An 18,176-nucleotide genomic window follows, 5' to 3' on the forward strand; every position below is an offset into this window, starting at 1 on the left:
AGACGTTTGGGGTGAAGAGAGATTTTCACTACAGCATTATCGATTTCATTTATACGGCACAATTTACTGATCTAAGAATTAAAGGGCAAGTTATTTCTGTGCCACCACAAAGCACAAACTTTAGAGAGGTCATTATCACCCGTAAAGCCCCATCCCATCTTGTGTTGTTTAAAGGGGACATATCATGAAAATCTGACTTTTTCCATGTTTAAGTGCAATAACTGAGTCCCCAGTGCTTCTATCAACCTAGAAAATGTGAAAAAAGAATAACCCAGTAACTTAGTTTGGATAAACCATTCTCTGCAGGCATGTGTAAAAATAACTAAATTTGGCTCTCTTTATGATGGCAGAAGGGGATAATAACGCCCCTTAACCTGCACTATCCAACCATGACACTGCCATTTAGTGCAGAGAAAAAAAATAATTGACAGCACAATTGAGTTTAAATTTCAAAAAAGCACCATTATGGCGATCAGTATTTGCATTTCATCAGCTGATTTTGAGCTAAAACTTCAGAGTATGTGCTCGGAGGACACCAAAAATTATTTTTATCTTTTAGGGACAAAGTGTAGTTTTTTTATTAGTCAAAATCAATGTCATTATTCATAAATATGTCCTCATTGGTGTCAAATGATCTCTGCCAATGATCTGACTTTTCTTTGTAAGCTTAGAATTTCATCTCTTTATTAACTATATTTATGTATTAAACTATAATAGCAGAGTTTGAACAAAAAGCACTAGCCTACCGCAGCGCATTTCCGCAACGTGTTTTCATTCAGAACACGTGAACCAGCTGAAACAGACACGGAGAGCAAGTTCATAACGGCTACCGTGGTTGCAACACGCATTTGGAAAAGCGAGGCGCTAGAGAGCACTATTCTTTTGAATGCAAAACACAATTTCACCACTAGATGGGGGAAGGTCCTACTTACTGTCCCTTTAAAAAAGTCTTGTGAAATGTCCCCTTTAAACAAACCATCCCATTGGTTGATTCAGAAATTAACATCCATTATATAAAAATGACATTTATGCAACATCTTTATTCTCTTGGATAAACATAAAGCGTAAAGAAACAAGTTTGAGTAAATAGTTTATTAAAGTTTATGACTAGAATGACAAACAGTGAGTTGGTAGAAAGGTTTGTACATTCAACAGATAAATCAGCTCTGACCCTTAAATACTAACAATCCTCAAAGCCAAAATGATACGGAGGAACAATCCAGAAGAAAAACAGCTACGTGAACATCAATCAAACTCCAAGAACATTCAAGCCAGTCATGAAGAAATATGTATAAAAATATGGACATACAGATTCTTTTCTGTCATTTTTAAGTGCTTTGATAGACATCACAGACTACAAAATGTAGTTTGCAAGTCCACCTTTCAGGGACAGGATTTAAGTTTCAATACTTTAAGTGAGAAACGTGCAGCATTTGATGTGCTCTCAGTTCTTTTCTCTTAGTTACTCGAGCACTACGTTGAAAAATAACAAAACGGGGACGTAAAATCCCATTTCTAACAATCCAAGAGTGGAATGTCGGTGCTTCTGAAGCAACTGATGGCAAATACATGATCTAACCTATTAAATATAGAAAAATAGACTTCGACAACCATAATAAGTAAATGAGCTCATGTTATACAGCAGTCATGTGCGTCTAAAGGCCACAGCTGAAGAATCAAGCATCATGCAGCCGACTATATCAGTTTATACGAGTTTATGTAAATATGTGTGTTACGTCAAAGTGCAGAAAAACATCAGTCCCAGCCCTCCACTAAACGTGCATTACGGGCTAAAACGTCAAAGAGCACCACGAGTGATCGAGTGTGTGCGTATAACTTTGTACATGTGAATCACAGACACTCATTGGTGCATTTCTGACTTTGTCGATGGATGTAAGCAGAGTAACCCCGCTGTCTAACAGGCTGTCAATCACCAGCTCCTCACCTCACCATTGGTCTCTTTGAATCTAATGAAGCTCCGCCTCTGAAGAGCCATCATCGTGTCTCATTCATTTTTGCCCAGACTTCACCCATCACTAAATTCCTTCTGGACTCTTCCATCACGAGCAGGAATGGATCCAGATGGTTTCTGAAGGGATGAGGACACAGGAAAACTACAGAGACACGAGAGGCTCCTGAGATCAGAGCGGCATCACATTAATCTGATGTGTTTGTGGATGACCTGAGAAAGAATACTAAAAGACTCGATGTTTATAAGCTGAGAGGAGAGGGAAGATCACCAGTATTAACTAGTTTCAACTAGTAACTGACAGCCTGTTAAACGAGCAGGGTTTAACCTCAGCAGCCAGATTGAGTGATGTCACCACCTGAGCTTTTGGTCACCTCCATAGTGGTGAAGATCTGGAGAAAGAAAAGGTGCAAGAAAATGTTAATATGTGGTTAATATGATGCTTCACGATAGGGAGAAAAAATGTTTATAGGTAATATAATCCTGTAGTTGATCATTTTATTAATAAAACTCATCTGAAGCATCAAAACAACTCATGTGAAAGTTTTTTTTTTATGCATTAAAATGGCTTGAATGTAACGTTTTTGCACACTGTAGTCCACAATTTTTGCATGCATTTTTTCGTATTCATCACCCTACAAATTCTTCATGCACACAAACCAACGCAGAAAACTGAATCTGATCTGAATATGTTTTATAACAGACAAAAGTTTCAGAGGTACGCGTGTACACAACACAAGGTGGTATTTATTTTTTTACATGTGTACATTTCAGATGAATATTTCAGACCCAGCGTGCAAATACCTTCACTTTACACCCTGACCTTATTCAGTAACGTGGATCTATGAATATGCAAATTATGGGTGTTTCACATGATACGCGGAAAGGAAATCCCCGCTTTTCTTGTGTAGTGAAAGCGGACTGCATCTGCTCCGTCTCCAATTTAAAACGACATCGAGACTTGAGACTGCTGTGTCCCGTTTTAAAAGGGAGATTAGTCATGTATGTAGGGGTGCGCAGGGCAAAAACTAACTTTGTTGCACAAGGTTAAGCGTTTTGTTTTTCTGTTTTTTTTTTTTTTTGCTGAAAGACGATGTCCTGCAAATTATTGTAAATGTATAATGTTTTTTCAGAGATTTATTGATGAACGAGTGTTTTGGTGGCATCCAAGTAAATTTTTTAAGTTGGGTGTGTAAGATACCAAATCCAATGCTATGTCATATTAATCAGTGTCTTGTTGACTAAAACAGCAACATTTTGAAATATGTCTGCAGCTCTTAGAAATTTTTTTAAAAATATTTTGACCCAGCGGGGTTAATTGTAACGCTGTGTTATAACGAACACCTCAGCACTTACGATATGAAAACCGCTAACGTTAGCGCAATTCTTGCCGTTGTTTTAAATCGGCTACACACGAATGATTGCTCGCTGCCAACAAAATAAATGTGCCTGTCTTATCAAAAATTATGTGTCAAATGTATTTTTGTTCACATCTTACTTTAATATTAATTGAATAAGGTCACGTCAAAGATTGAAATGAATGACTAAAATCAGAATTTGCTGCTCATTATCTCAGAATTTGATTTTGAAACTGTAGTATGGTTATTACAGACTGGGTCAAATATAAAAAAAGTTTTTTTGTCATAAATGTGCTGCTGTTTCTCACATATTTAGACATTTGTATCCATTTATAATTGAACTATTGTTAGAAAAGGGCTGGATGAATGAATACAGTTTGGATACCTGTCTATTATAGATAGATATATAAACAATATCCACTTCAAGTATATATAGGGCCCTGTAAAATCTGGTTTATTTTTTCCCAAATTCCGTTTTCTCCATTTAAATTTTTGCAAATTCCGTTTTATCCGTTAAAATTTTTGGCAATTATTTTTTACCCTTTACTGTTATTTTAGTCATAAAAAGAGTGTGCCTTTAATGTTAATGATGTAAATGATTTGGGGGAAAACGGGATAACAGGATTACTTGATGACTGTAAAACATGCATTTACACACGCACAACTCAATTCAATGCATACCTCAGCACAGGTGGGATGAATGCCGATGGTGTTGTCTAGTTGATCTTTGGTGATCCCACATTTCATGGCAGCACCAAATCCCTGCGTGACTTCACCAGCGTTAGGACCCAAATAATGAAAGCCAATTACACGATCCTGAAACCAGGAATCAACAGAGAATTATATTAATGCTTGTCCGACAACATCATTCTCTCATAATTCATTTCTGAAGTTACATGTGTTTAGATTATAAAGATGCTCTTCAACAAATCAAAACAGATCTAACATTTTCTGTGATTAACTGTTTTCTACATCAAACCATCCAAAATAGTGTATTTTTTTTACTTTAATATTGACGGAGTAAGATCATGAAATCAATGTAAAATCAAACTTTGATGCTTCACGTCTCATCATTAGATTTAACCTGGATTACACAGACAGGATCACATCAGTCACACATGGTCTTATTGAAGACAAACACTTATTAAAATAATAATCATGTTATTTTGAAAAAAAAAAAGCTATCATCCCCAGTGTATACTCAAAACTAAAAGAACATTTGACAAAACTCTTTTGAAAGCAGGGTTAAAGTGGACGGATGTTTGCCTTACGTTGTCGAGTTTATTGCAGATGATCTTGGCGTAGCACTTGTTGTTGTCCCGGCCGGGAACAGTGAACTCCAGCGGCCAAAACAAACTGTGATAGACCTACAGATACAAAACCAGCGTCATTAAAACTCCCTTATTATCATTATAATATATATATATTTCCAGTCTGATGAGGCACCTCAAGGTTCTCCTGGCCGTAGATCTCCACAGCTTTCTCCTCAGGATAACCACAGCTGCCGTACTCCATAGGAGTGAAGACGGTAGTAGGGACGTTCACATAGTCACACTGTCAGTGGATAAAAAACAGATCAGTAATCGCGTGAGCTGACACAGTTTCTGTCGAAAGCTTTTTAAAGACCACGACGGACCTTCAGCGAGGATCCAGCGAAGAGGCGGCGAGCCAGGAGTTTTCCTGCCTGGATGGCAACAGGCGTCAGCTCCCACTTTCCCTCCAGAATGTCTCCAATGGCGTAGATATGAGGAACATTCGTCTGTTCCTCATCATTAACTGGAATCTTCCCGTTTCTGGGTGGAGAACAGAGAAGTGGATTATTCAGACTGGTGGAGCTGGAAACCAGATTTATTAAAAGATTTACAGTCCCAGTAACAGCACGTTGGGTAAAATTTATTTAGTTTAGTTATATGAGAATGAAGTAAAATAAACAGAAAATCACTTTTGCAAATTAAAGTGGACATACTGTGAAAATCTTTTCCATGTTTAAGTGCTTAAATAATTGGGCCCCCAGTGCTTTTATCAAATGAAAATGTGTAAAAGATCAACCTAGTAACTAAGTTCTGGTAAACCATTCTCTGAAAGCACGTGAAAAAATAGCTTATTGAAATTTGGCTCTCCTTGTGATGTCAGAAGGGGATAATCTGGCCCATTAATCTGCACTATCCAACCACAGATCTTGGTGCAGGGATCATTTGTATTTAAACAGGGTTTCTGCAGGTTTCATCAGGTTAAGTATAAGAATTTTTAAGATCATTATGGATAAAATTTAATCCAATTTTATATTCCATTGTGAATGCATCCATGTGTTTTTAAGACCTTTTATCTTTCATGACAAAAAACAAGATGTATTTTCTTGGGGTGTGACAAGACACCCCACAATACAAAACAGGAGATTCATAAGAATAAGAAGAGACAAGATTTTTACACTTTGCTAATATTACGTTTTAAGATTAAGTTTTTCCCCTTGAGACTTCAGGACAAAGTTTTAGGAAATCCTTTATAATAAAATATATGAATAGAAAATAGCCTTTTATTTAATTTAATTCATTCGAGGGTTTTCATTAACAATTATTTTGGGAATTGATGATGACGATGTAATCTAGTATTTTATGGTAATAAAAAAGACCTAAGTGGCCAAAAGCATTTACAATGACAATAATGATGACAGATAAAAAACGTTGGCGCATCTAATGCACAGGATACGCAAACAACAGGCAATTATTTAAGACCTTGATCAGCGAATTTAAAACTTTTTAAGGCCTTAAATTTTGATTTTAAATTTTAACACAATGTGGAAACCCTGTTTAAGAACACACCCAAAAGCGGCACATTTTTTCTCACACCTACAAAGTGTCAATTTAAACATGCTATAATAAATTATCTATACGATATTTTGAGCCAAAACTTCACAAATGTACTCTGAAGACACCAAAGATTTGACATCTTAAAAAAAGTCTTGTAAAATGTCCCCTTTAAGCCTGTTTTATTGCTATCATTTCATTTGAACAGAAGTCCAGACAGGTTTTTAGCTGAGCTTGGATCAGGTTTTAGAAAAGCTTTAATGCTCACAAAACGACCTGAAGTCTGCTGTCAAACACACTTTAGTTCAGATGTTAAATATCTCAGCGCAGCAGCAATGACACTCAACTCAACTTATTGAGAAAGATTGACATCTTTAGTACAGATACATACGTCAGAAAGATGCAATGAGCTTGCATGTGTTAACAGAGAAACAACATGATTCAAAGACTCACGAGTCGTTCAGATGATTCAGACAGGAGGTGAAATATAAGAGTCATGTATGCATGTGTGTATAGAGGTCATTATAAATCATATGACTGTTTGAATCATTCTGAAGTCTCTAATCTCTAATGTATAGACACACACACACACACAAATCTTTAAAAGTGTAAATATTTACATGTGTATTCTCACATACCAGTCCTGTAACACAGTGAACTGTATAAACACTACATTTGTTTTCAGTTGAAGTCTTGTTGTTTTAGTAAGAAAACTGCTGATTCACCGTGATACTTTACAATCCCCGCCCTCCCTCAGGCTGTCCACACCCACTCTTGTGTTACCATGACAACAAAGTCTTTGTGAATAAATGCAGGAAGGAGTCATGGTTGAAATGTGGTGCAAGGAAGGAGTGGACATACTTAGTGTTGACTTTAACTCCAACTTTATCCAGTCCAATGTTACCCGTACAGGCATCACGACCAACTGCAATCAATACCTGAGAGACAGAGAGACACAGAGACTGTGTTAAACAAACACTCATGTTCCAGTTTAAGATCAGTTACATTATTGCAGATTTGTGGTTCAATAAGCTTATCTCCTGTACAGCATTAGCAATGTAAAAGGTCATGGGTTTATACCCAGAGGCTAATAATAATGTAAAACTTGTACTGCACTATAAGTGGCTTTGAATAAAAGCGTCTGCCAAATGGCATAATGTAAACTCTACTGGGAGTGATTGTGGTGTAATGAGGATTACCACAGAAAATAACTTTGACTAATAGACCATTTGCGTGTTTGCAAACAGAGATGAGTTTTTTTGTGGGCGGAGCCCAACTGGTTGCAGAAAGTGACAGCTCTGTAGTAATTGTGATTGTTATGGATCCGGTGTTCTGTTGAAGTCTTCCCCCATGAATCCTTTTAGTGTAATATTTCTTACATATTTTCCTGTGAGTTATCTTGTTCGTTCACTCGTGTGCAATTCATTTTCACTGTTTTTCTGCCACCACATTGCACACACAGCTTGCAGTGACATAACTGTGACGTCTACTCGTAAAAGGTCTATAAAATAAATGAATAAAGTGACACACAATAATAGAAAATAATAGAGCCAGACAAGAAATATAAAATACACAGTGACTCGTGTGTTTACATGCACAGTCTAAAGGGCGATTTATAGTCGTGCGTAGGTTCTACGCCGTAGCTACGGCGTAGGCTATCCGTAGCCTGTGCGTAGCTCTGCGTAGCCTGAAGCGCACCTCACAAAAAATTTAACAGCGTGTCAGATCCAAGCGGACCGCAAGCGCTGCGATTGGTCCACCAGAACCCCTCCCGTCAGGTAAAAAAACTGCGTCATAGGTATTTCCGTTTGTGACGGTGAAAACAAAGATGGGGCAAGTTGAGGAGTGATTTAACTCAAACTGCATCAAAAGTCGCTGTTTATTTACTTCCATCATTGCTGGTCTTCTCAAATTATACACAACAAGTTGCTGTTTCTTCTTCGTTTGTGGGTTAACTTGCTAAGCTGCTTATTCTTTCACGTTTGTGCTGCTACTGTGGTTGCACGCGTGGATACTGCCTACCAGCGGTCGCGCGCGTGTTTGCACGTCGACGCGGACGACGACGCAAAAGTATAAATGAAAACCGACGTGGAACCTACGCCGTCGCTGCTACGCCGTAGGACCTACGCATGACTATAACGAGCCCTTTTTAGCGTAATAAACTGATAATGTGTGGGGTCATGTAAACAAATAAAAGTTTTTCTTTTTTCGTGGAAAGCCCACAAACAGCGTAAGCAAAAACTGATCGTCACAGGTAGCTTTGTGCTCATTACCCCGATTTTGCGTTGCATGCAAACACCTTAACCGACTTTCCTGCAGTTTTATTCATGTGCGCATGTCTCTGCTTGTGAAAGATAAACTGTGAAAGATACATTGTTACAGTTCCCTTTCGAGGGAACTCATGCTGCGCCACTGCCGTGACACTTTGGGGACGCCTCCAGGGCTAAGTGCGTCTGAATGTGTATATCAAATTCAACCAATGGTGAGGCTTAACGACAAAGACAGGGTGACGCGGGAGCCAGGAAGTATATCGCTATCTAAAATATTGCCAAAGACAATAGGGAGATGCAGCGTCTCGTTCCCTTCTCAAGGAAAAACAGTTACATACGTAACCCGAGACGTTTTCATGCGTCAAACACAACTATGCAAAAAAGCATTTTGGAATGTTTGATATATATACACACACACACACATATGCATTTAAAGCGAACAGTTTAGCACGTGTGCTTAAAAGGCTAGACATTTTATGATATTTCCCTACACTTTTTCCAGAAAACTTAAAATTAGCATAAAATAGATTCAAACACTTTTAATGACCTGTATCTATGCATGTATATTTTCAAAAACTTCCCAGGGCATTGAATTTTCCACCCAGATTCACAAACTTTCATGGACCCGTGGAAACCCTGATGAGAAGAGTTACAACAGCTTAAGACAGATTTCCCATCGGCTTTTTAAACGACTACACATACATCACTGTCTGCGAGAAACGTGACAAATTTCCAAATCCATGTAAACGCCGTTGTCTGCATAGCCGGTTTATTGATTTGCATGTAAACGCATGAAAACACGTTTCTGTAATAAGCAGATTTTTGCCAGTTATCCACTTTGTCTGTGCATGTAAACGCACTCAATGTGTGTGCCTTAAATGTCTTTAAGTTATGGGCTCTGATCCAAAACATAGCAAATGACTGCAATAACCAAATGATGTCTGTTGTCAAAGGTTCCTTCTGAGATGTAATCTATATATTTCTATTGCAATATCAAATGAAACAAATATATAAAAGATCAATTTTCTTGCCTACATAACGTTTGAGAGCTGTGTGGCAGTTATGATGTTGCTAATGTAAGCAGCAGACAGGCAAAGCAATGTATTAAGTTTTCAGATGTCACGATCACAAACTCACAGTGTTGTATTCTCCCTCGATGATTTCATCAGTCTCTGTAGATTTGGCCGTCACCTTCAGTCGGCCCGGTGTTCCAGCTTCAAGCTCCTCTATCTAAGAAACAATCACATCAGCATGAAATCATCGTCATGTCTTAACTAAAGCTGCATCAGATAGCGGCTAATACTTTCAGATTCGTGTCATAACACCACACACACACCTTGACAGGAACGAACTTCCTGAGGAATTTAACTCCGTGAGTCTCCATGTATTCACCCGCACGATTGGCCATGTCCTGGTCGAACCCTCGCAACAGAATGGAGCGAACCATGATAGTGACGTCCAGGCCCAAACCGGCCAGAAAGCCGCCACACTCCAGAGAGACGTACGACGCTCCGATCAGTAAAGTCTTCCCGGGACAGTAGGGCAAGGAGAACAGGTCATCACTGCGGAAACACGAAAGAGAATGAATGAGGATACAACAAGTATATAATAATTAATAAATTATAATAAAATAAGAGAGATGAACTTTATTCCTCTTTTAAAATCAAGACAAATGTTTAAGCATCATAAAGACTGACGAAGACAAAAGTCAACATTGTGAAAACCACAGATGCTGTTCCTCTTCTGATAAATGACAAATGCTAAAGCCACACAAACGTTCAGAGTAAATTTAAGTGCTACTTCTAAACAGTCACAGTGAGGTCTGTCTATTTTAAAGTGCTCTTAAAGGGATAGTGCACCCAAAAATTAAAATTACCCCATGATTTACTCACCCGCAAGCCATCCTTCATTTATATCATTATCTTTTTTCAGACAAACACAATCAGAGTTATATTAGAAGATGTCCTGTCTCCTCTAAGCTTTATAATGGTAGTAAATGGTGCTTTAGATTTAAAGGCCAAAAAAGTCCATTCACACGGCTCCAGGAGGTTAAAAAAGGCCTTATGATTGCAATCGATGCTAATGTGGCAAAAATAATCAAAACATAAGCACCATTTAGTACCACTATAAAGCTTGGAAGAGCCAGGACATTTACTAATAAAACTTTGATTGTGTTCACCTGATTATAGATAATAATAAACATCAAGAATGGCTTGCAGGTGAGTAAATCATTGGGTAAGTTTCATTTTTGGCTGAATTATCCCCTTAACCAATAGAAGTAGCACGTTGAACCATCAAATCTATATATTTTGTCTCAAACAAAGATAAACTGCTTTATTTGCTGTAATAAGACTTTGTGTTTGATCTAGGCTTTGTTGTATTATTTTAAACCTATACAAACTAACTAAACCCTTGTTTGATGTGGGTGATTAATGATTGGAACTGATATGTAAGGTTTGATCTCGTCTCCGGGGAGCGTTTATGAAGATCATCTCACTGGTGATGCAGTACTCTTTATCTCCAGGGACGCCCAGGTAACGAGGTCTTTCTCCTGTCGCCACCACAAACTTAGCTGCCGTATAAAACATCTCTTTACCACGCTTGTTTGTCGCCTAATAAGAGTAAACAAAAGATTAGTTAAACTAACTCACAGCATCTGGACATTAATACAACTAATGAGTTTAGTGTCATAAATTGCAGTGCAGTAAGACACGTGATGTTGTGCTATATGGTTAATCTAATCACAGCTGATGGTTAAAGACGTTCAGCGATAACTATATTTACAACACAGAACAACAAATAAGACGCTTGGTTTTTTTAATTAAAATTTTAATGAAAATAAAAGCAAAGTATTACATGCCATCCTTCTGGGAAAAGACGCCAAAGGATCATTTATGGGTGATGTGCAGTGATGTCATCATAGCTCAGTAAGGGTACGGTCACACTAGACTTTCTTTCATTGACTTTCACATGCGAATGCTTCAGACCGGAAATGTGAAAAGTTCATATTTCACTGCATTCCAAAGTTCGAGTTGGGTGAACTTTGACCTTCGAATACGCAGCATGTGACAGTGTAAGACCAACAGATATTCAATACATCAAAGTGTGACCTTTCTGGTAGGTAGGGTTCCCACACCTTGGTAAACTTCTTTCAAGAACTTTCCAGGTCCAATACCCTCAAATTCAAGCACTTAATGTGGGGATTTACTTCAAGTGACAGCAAGGTTACATTGTGTTACCTTGTAAGATACGTTGTTACAGTTTTCATGGTGTCAAACACAACTATGCAAAAAAGCATGTTGGTATGGATAAAAACCTGACTAAAAAAGTCAAAAAAAAAAAAGAGAGTATTTATGATGTCATCCTACACTATATAGGGAATAATATGGATTTTTTTTTCCAGAGAAATAGATATTTCTTGCACAACATAGATTCAAGCACTTTCAATGACCTATATCTATTTATGTTCCTTTTTAATAACTTTCCAGGGCCTTGAATTCCCCCCCCCCAGATTCACAAATTTTCAAGGATTTCAAAGACCAGTTGGAACCCTGGGTAGGGAAAATACTAAAAATAACAGTAGAGCTGCAACTAAAGATTATTTTCATAGTCGATTAATCGGGCAATTATTTTTTCGATTAATCGGCAAATTTGAGAAAAGAAATATTTACTCAATTCGATTTTTTCTCTTATTCTCTTATTATAGCTATAAGGCACTACATTTACACATTTGGTAGATGCTTTTTTTTTACATTTTATCAGTTAGTGTTTCAACCATTTTGATATTAAAGTGATAAAAATGCATTGTTACAATAACAAAAACTTGGATTTCCCCTCTTACTTTAAAACAGATGTTTAGTTTGGGGTTTATTACTATTTTAAAAGGTGACAGAGAATGAAAAAATGTTTTAATTTGTCTTAGTTGAATAACGGTAGTCTACCCGTATTCACAAACATACGAAAAGTGCTAAACATTCTGAACATCTCAGTTTCATAGAAATTCCTCCTTTAGAAATGTCCCCCAGAAAGTGGCCCAATCTGAACAACGGATACATATTACGTAAAATGCATCTCACCCCCCCACACTCTCATTTAATTCCCTCAAAATTATTTACATACATCCGGCCTCTCGCCTCCAACGGGAAGTAAATTGCAGCAGTGTTCGCAAAGTCGCATTTCGAGATGTGCTCTTCTATCTGTAATATTTTGTCTGTCCGTGTTCTGAAGATGGCGAATTTTACATTCATTTAAATGGCAGAAAAGACAGCCAATCAGCATCAAGTGCTTGCATTTCATATTGAGGTTGCCAGTTAAGCCCGATGGGACGCCAAATAGGTGCAAAATCACGCGTTTAAATCCCCCACACTAATTTCTGAGAGAGGTTTTTAGGAAGCTTCCAAGGCATTACAGACCCAACCAAAATTTTGTTGTCCACGTCACATCACAGAACAAGGATAAATACCCCGTTCAATCATTCTATGTCACCGTTAAAAAAAAATACAAATTCACTTATATTAAAAGACGAAATTAAACTTATTACCCAGCATTCATTTGGGCTTTGACTTCCGTCTTTGTAACAAAACCACCCCAATGCCCATTCAAAATTAGTCCGAAAGCAATTAATTGAACCGAAATCATATCCGGCTTCTACAACCGGTTATGATCTGGATATGATGCTGGTCTAGTGTGACCCCAGTTTAAAGAGCTATAACTGTGTGTTAGTTATCAAAACTTTCCACTTCACATCTACTGAAAAGTTAATTACTTATTTCTTATGTTATGAAAGTTTACTAACCATAAAAACAATGCCATCTCTTTTGTAATATTCAGTTTGTGTGTGTGCGCGTGTACTTATATGAATATTATATTTAATGTTATTGAAACACACTTGCCTTGATCTTGTGTGGCTCCACAAACTCTGCAAACGCATTGACGTAATTGACGTTTTTGTCACGCAAGGCAACCCTGTAGCCCCAGTTCAATGAACCGATGTAGTTATTTACACCAGTTTTCATCGTCTCCCAGTTGTGGGTCACTAAAAAAAAAACAACAAACTGCATTAAAAGAATCATTAAACATTGCATTAAACCTCAGAAATCCAATAAAGCAACAACATTATGATCATTGGCTTGTGTGTGGGAAGAACTTCCTGCCTTTTTTATTCATTGTCTAATTCAGACAGAGTTATCACAGTCTTATAATATTCACAAAAGAGTTCGTAGGTTGCATCACATGAAATCTTAAATTCCCACATTTCATCATCATCATTTGTCAGACTAATTTCCTCTTTTTAACCCAAAGACTTCAGCTCAGAAATCACAACATTACAACACAACTGTAACCCTTTCATGAACACATCCTGTCATAACTGTTTTTTAAACACAGCATTTTTAAAACCCAGTTATTATCAGCATGTAACACAAAATGGACAAGCACTGTTTCTCACCCTGTTCACTGAACTCCCAGCCGAACTTGCGTGCGTCTTGCATGGCTGTGCCCAGCAGTGCCGTTTGATGCATGAGTTTCTTGGGTATACAGCCCACATTCACACACGTGCCACCCAGACCTACAAACACACAACCGTACCTTAACAAAAATGCAAACATTTACACTTTTAACGTATATATTTACATTTAAAACTCATTCTTTACCCCAGGTCGTGCCTTTCGGCGTCGGGACGACATAATCCAGAACCATGACCTTCTTACCCAAAACCGCTGCTTCCTGTTTGGACGAGAACAGGACACTATGTGCAAAAACTCATTATCTGATAATCTGATAAACGGCCTGGCCGCAATGTTGGTCTATGACTACGTTCATGAGCTGACGCCTCACCTTTGAGCACGCCAGGCCTCCAGAGCCGCCTCCAATGACGATGAGGTCATAGTCGTACACCTCGCTCCCTTCACCCAGCAGCTGCTGCAGGACGCCATCTTTGTGAGCCTGTTACCGTGACAACCAGACAATCATTAGCAATGGCACAGATAAGAGCCATTGTGAAGAGGCACTCGTGCATTATTCAGATCGATTAACCGAGGGAGGAAAAACAGCTTGCGGTTTAGATGAGGTCGAGAGTAAATCAGGACAGAACTTTAATGATATTTTCTTTAACATATTTGAGATCTTATTTGAAGTCTCTGGAGTGAATTGAGGTATTTTTTTTAACTTCTGCATTTTATCACGATAATGTTATATGTCAATACGCATGTTTGATTCAGACAACTGATGGATCATCTAAAGGTTTCTGTAAGAATCACAAAACCATCGACTTCAGACTTTGGCCACCATAAACCCAAAGTGATGCAGATATACAGGTGCACGCATTCATATGTTGATAGCTGAAACCCAGATGAAAGTCGGATCATGACCTCAACCATAAACATCAAACCAATGCTCCAGATTTAAAATACGGTCCAAATGTTATCTGTGGCAATACCTCGATGTCTTCTCTTGTTTAACATTTGAGCTTCAAAGTGGATCAGACATCGCTAAAACAATGTCTCTAGACAGATGCTCATGCAAGGGGGACGACAGCAAATACAGTAAATGTATACCTTTAAAGTGTTGTCACAGCCGCCAATGTGTTTCTTATTGATGAAAACACTGGGGACGGTTTTCTGCCCGGTCATCTCATGCAGCAGGTCTTGGTAGTTGGATCCGTCCTCTGAAACACAGATCAGACATGATCGTTCATCACACAGCTCATCTTACACCATCACATCATCTGCTCTCCAGGACGGATAATCAAATCAGATGTGGATCAGGCCTGCTGCTGAAACTAACTTCTGGTGCCAAATGCACAGAGATAATCAGTTTAACGGCTACGAGATATTTGTCATACAGTCATGATGGCTATAATGATAAAATTCACAGTAAAGCAGAACGATCAGGGTCACGTTAGGGGTAAAGATCATGAATGTGAAGATGATTTGAGACATTAGTAACGCTGGAGTGACTCAGCAGGTCTCAATGCGTGCTTTGAACATTGCGCTGAACTCTGAAGTTAATGTTTAGAGACTAAAGGACATCATTTCAGCACTGACTCAGACAGGTGAGCAAAAAAAGTCAAGAACATTACATAAATATCAATCAGTACACTAGATAAAGTGGAAATACTGAAATCTCTTTTAAACTGACTTTAGTAAACTTACACATCAGGAAGAACTACGCCTTTAAAATCGAGTTATGCAATCCACTGTACTCGCATATTAAAAAAAGAAAGATTCAAAGGTAAAATGACATTAAACAAAGTAAAACTCATGTGAAACTAGTTCATTTTTGAAAGTGGTCTCTCAATGCATACATAAAAACAATAGCTTTTGTAGCAATGAATAAAAACAACATCAAGTTAAAAATAGTTGATATCTTTGTGTTCTTCATTTCTGTTTAAGATACGCCATGAAATATGCAAATGATTGACAGTTCCTGGGATCTTACCCATCAGGTCGAGCTCTATAGCGTTACATTTCACATTCAGCTCTTTGAAGAGTTCCTTCACCTGAAATGAAAGAAAACTATGTTAGGATTTTAGTCGAGTCACGTTTAACAATAGGAACATAACATGAACATGACGACAAAGTATTGTCCTTTATCATCTTATTCAAACATTACAATAAACTCACGGTAACACAGAGAAGTAATAAATAACCACTGATAGAGATGAGTAAAATATATCTGTGTGACAATGATTTAATGACTGATGTGTAAAAAATGGATAAACAGACTTTATGCACACTTTTATTGACTTAAAATGAAAATAATCAATAATACAATTTTAGGAAAAAGAAACACACCGTTTATGATATTAACATTTTCACCGATAGCTGATTATTCTGACTGATATCACCCGATACTGATAGTTTGGTGGGTAAACTTGCATTAACTTAACTCTGAAGATTACATTTTCTGAATGTTATTCATTCATATAATGACCATTAATATCGAACATTATACAAGTGATGTTTCTTTACATTTTCTATATACAAAGCTCAAATTCAATGCATTTTCCTGTTTCTTTTGATTGGAAGGATATATTCACCATGACTATCGGCTGTAAAAAATTGCTTTTATCGTCTGATACGGATTATTGGCCGATATATTGGTGCATCTATCTTTTACCAAACCTTACCATACAACTTTAGTCATTTTCAGATGAGAATAACTTTTTAATAGCAACATATAAACATATATTTAAGAATAATTTTATTTTGTAAAACATCTTATAGCCAATATGTACCAATAATTTAACTAAATTACAAACATCAGACTAAACAAACCACATCCACATATAACTGAACATTCCCAGAACTTCTGTCTAGGAAGCTACCACACCGACATCTTAACCATCCTACATGCCATTAAACATTTTGCTAAACTAAACTTATATGTAACTATAAATAAACAAAACAGGTTTCAAGAGATATTTGAGTAAGAAATGTCTCGCCCAAGTTATTCATTTGTGCTTGGACAACAAGTACACACAGATCTGTTTCACTATTTGTATAAAAAACATCCCAAACACTGTTATTTTTACCAGGGTAATATTTCCTATCCCCTACACACAACCCTAAACCGATATAATGATAAAGCAGACTTAAAGAGACAGCTCGGTTTGGTTACAAATATTTCTCAATATATCTTCCTTCATGTTCATCAGACCAAAGAAATTTAAACAGTGTTGTAACAACATGAGGGTGATAAAATGACGACAGAATTTTTATTTCGGGAGAACAATCTCTTTAAAATTAACCCTTAAATAGCACCTACACAAGTAAACTTAATGTACACATTTCAAATTTTTTTCAGTCACTGTCAAAACATGTGGCCCTGACAAATACAAGGTTGTACACAAAAACTCAAAATAACTTAAGTTAGACATTTTAATGACGTTTAAAATGTCATCAAAATCTCAGAACCCTTACATACGTCATGAACGCATTAAAAAAGCTCAAGAAGTAACTTTTAACCTGAAATATCGTGAATTTCTCTCGAACGTTCACTCACCTTGAGACAGTACGGACAGTAGCTCTTACTGAACACGAGCACCTGATTAGAATCGATCAGATCTTTGATCCGTAATCGGATCTGCTCGCGACCAGTCTCATTCTCAACGGGCGGCATGGTGATCGATAACTGATCACTGGTCGATATTCCGCGCTCTTACGCTTCCTGAGGCAATGGTTGTAAATAATACGAAACTCGACCTTAAAACAAATTCATGATCTGACATTAAAAACTGACGTGACAGATGAAAATATGACAACTTTATACACTATCAGCCACCGGGTGAATGACGCTCCGCCTCGCGCGCGCCTCTTACATAAGACCCCGTCAGTCTGACCTGCGTGCGCCTGACAGAAAAACTTAATTAACATGTCATAAAAAAATAATCGAAAGACGTTTTATTACTTCTGATGCTTTGATAACATAACCTAAACTGCAGGGAAAACGTTGAAATTATTTAAGTGGCTTATTGAGACATTTTAAATCGTTCAAAGAACCATTAGCTCATTTTTGTAAACCTTTAATAGGGATTCAAACTATTTAATTGTAACTTTATTCTAATTAAATAGTTTACTGATAAATACACAAAAGGATAGAATAAAAGTGACAGATAGGAAACATAAAAAAGCGCAAATTAACCATCAGGCAATTTCCTAGAACCCTTAAGGTCGTTTTATGGACACTATCGCCATCTAGTGTCCAAAATGATAAAATGTTTAAAAAAAAATGCAAAATTGAAGATACAACAAAGGTAAATGTATTCATTCTACTT

At 37.3% G+C, this 18,176-nt stretch overlaps 1 protein-coding gene across 1 annotated transcript; it reads right to left on the bottom strand.

Annotated features, from left to right (window-relative positions):
* Positions 1 to 1,077: 1,077 nt before the first annotated feature.
* Positions 1,078 to 17,712, bottom strand: txnrd3 (thioredoxin reductase 3). Its single transcript, XM_073870645.1, has 16 exons — positions 17,405 to 17,712; positions 15,839 to 15,899; positions 14,956 to 15,065; positions 14,237 to 14,344; positions 14,053 to 14,125; positions 13,848 to 13,967; positions 13,294 to 13,436; positions 10,895 to 11,013; positions 9,738 to 9,960; positions 9,539 to 9,631; positions 6,993 to 7,069; positions 4,964 to 5,120; positions 4,774 to 4,881; positions 4,599 to 4,694; positions 4,009 to 4,143; positions 1,078 to 2,361 (listed from the first exon to the last, which is right to left on the bottom strand). Exons 1-16 carry the CDS (start codon positions 17,519 to 17,521, stop codon positions 2,299 to 2,301), a joined length of 1,803 nt encoding a protein of 600 aa, XP_073726746.1. The 5' UTR covers positions 17,522 to 17,712; the 3' UTR covers positions 1,078 to 2,298.
* Positions 17,713 to 18,176: the final 464 nt, after the last annotated feature.

This window comes from Misgurnus anguillicaudatus, chromosome 8, assembly GCF_027580225.2.
Source record: "Misgurnus anguillicaudatus chromosome 8, ASM2758022v2, whole genome shotgun sequence".
Taxonomy (NCBI): Eukaryota; Metazoa; Chordata; class Actinopteri; order Cypriniformes; family Cobitidae; genus Misgurnus; species Misgurnus anguillicaudatus.

Bases quoted from the DNA above. Each gene is read 5' to 3' on its own strand.
- txnrd3 (XM_073870645.1), bottom strand. From the start codon at position 17,521: ATGCCGCCCGTTGAGAATGAGACTGGTCGCGAGCAGATCCGATTACGG. The intron at 9,961-10,894 runs GATGATCTTCAT...TTTCCGCAGTGA, and splicing joins GAGTACTGCATCACCAGTGA to TGACCTGTTCTCCTTGCCCT. The intron at 7,070-9,538 runs GTGAGTTTGTGA...TCTGTCTCTCAG, and splicing joins TCGAGGGAGAATACAACACT to GTATTGATTGCAGTTGGTCG.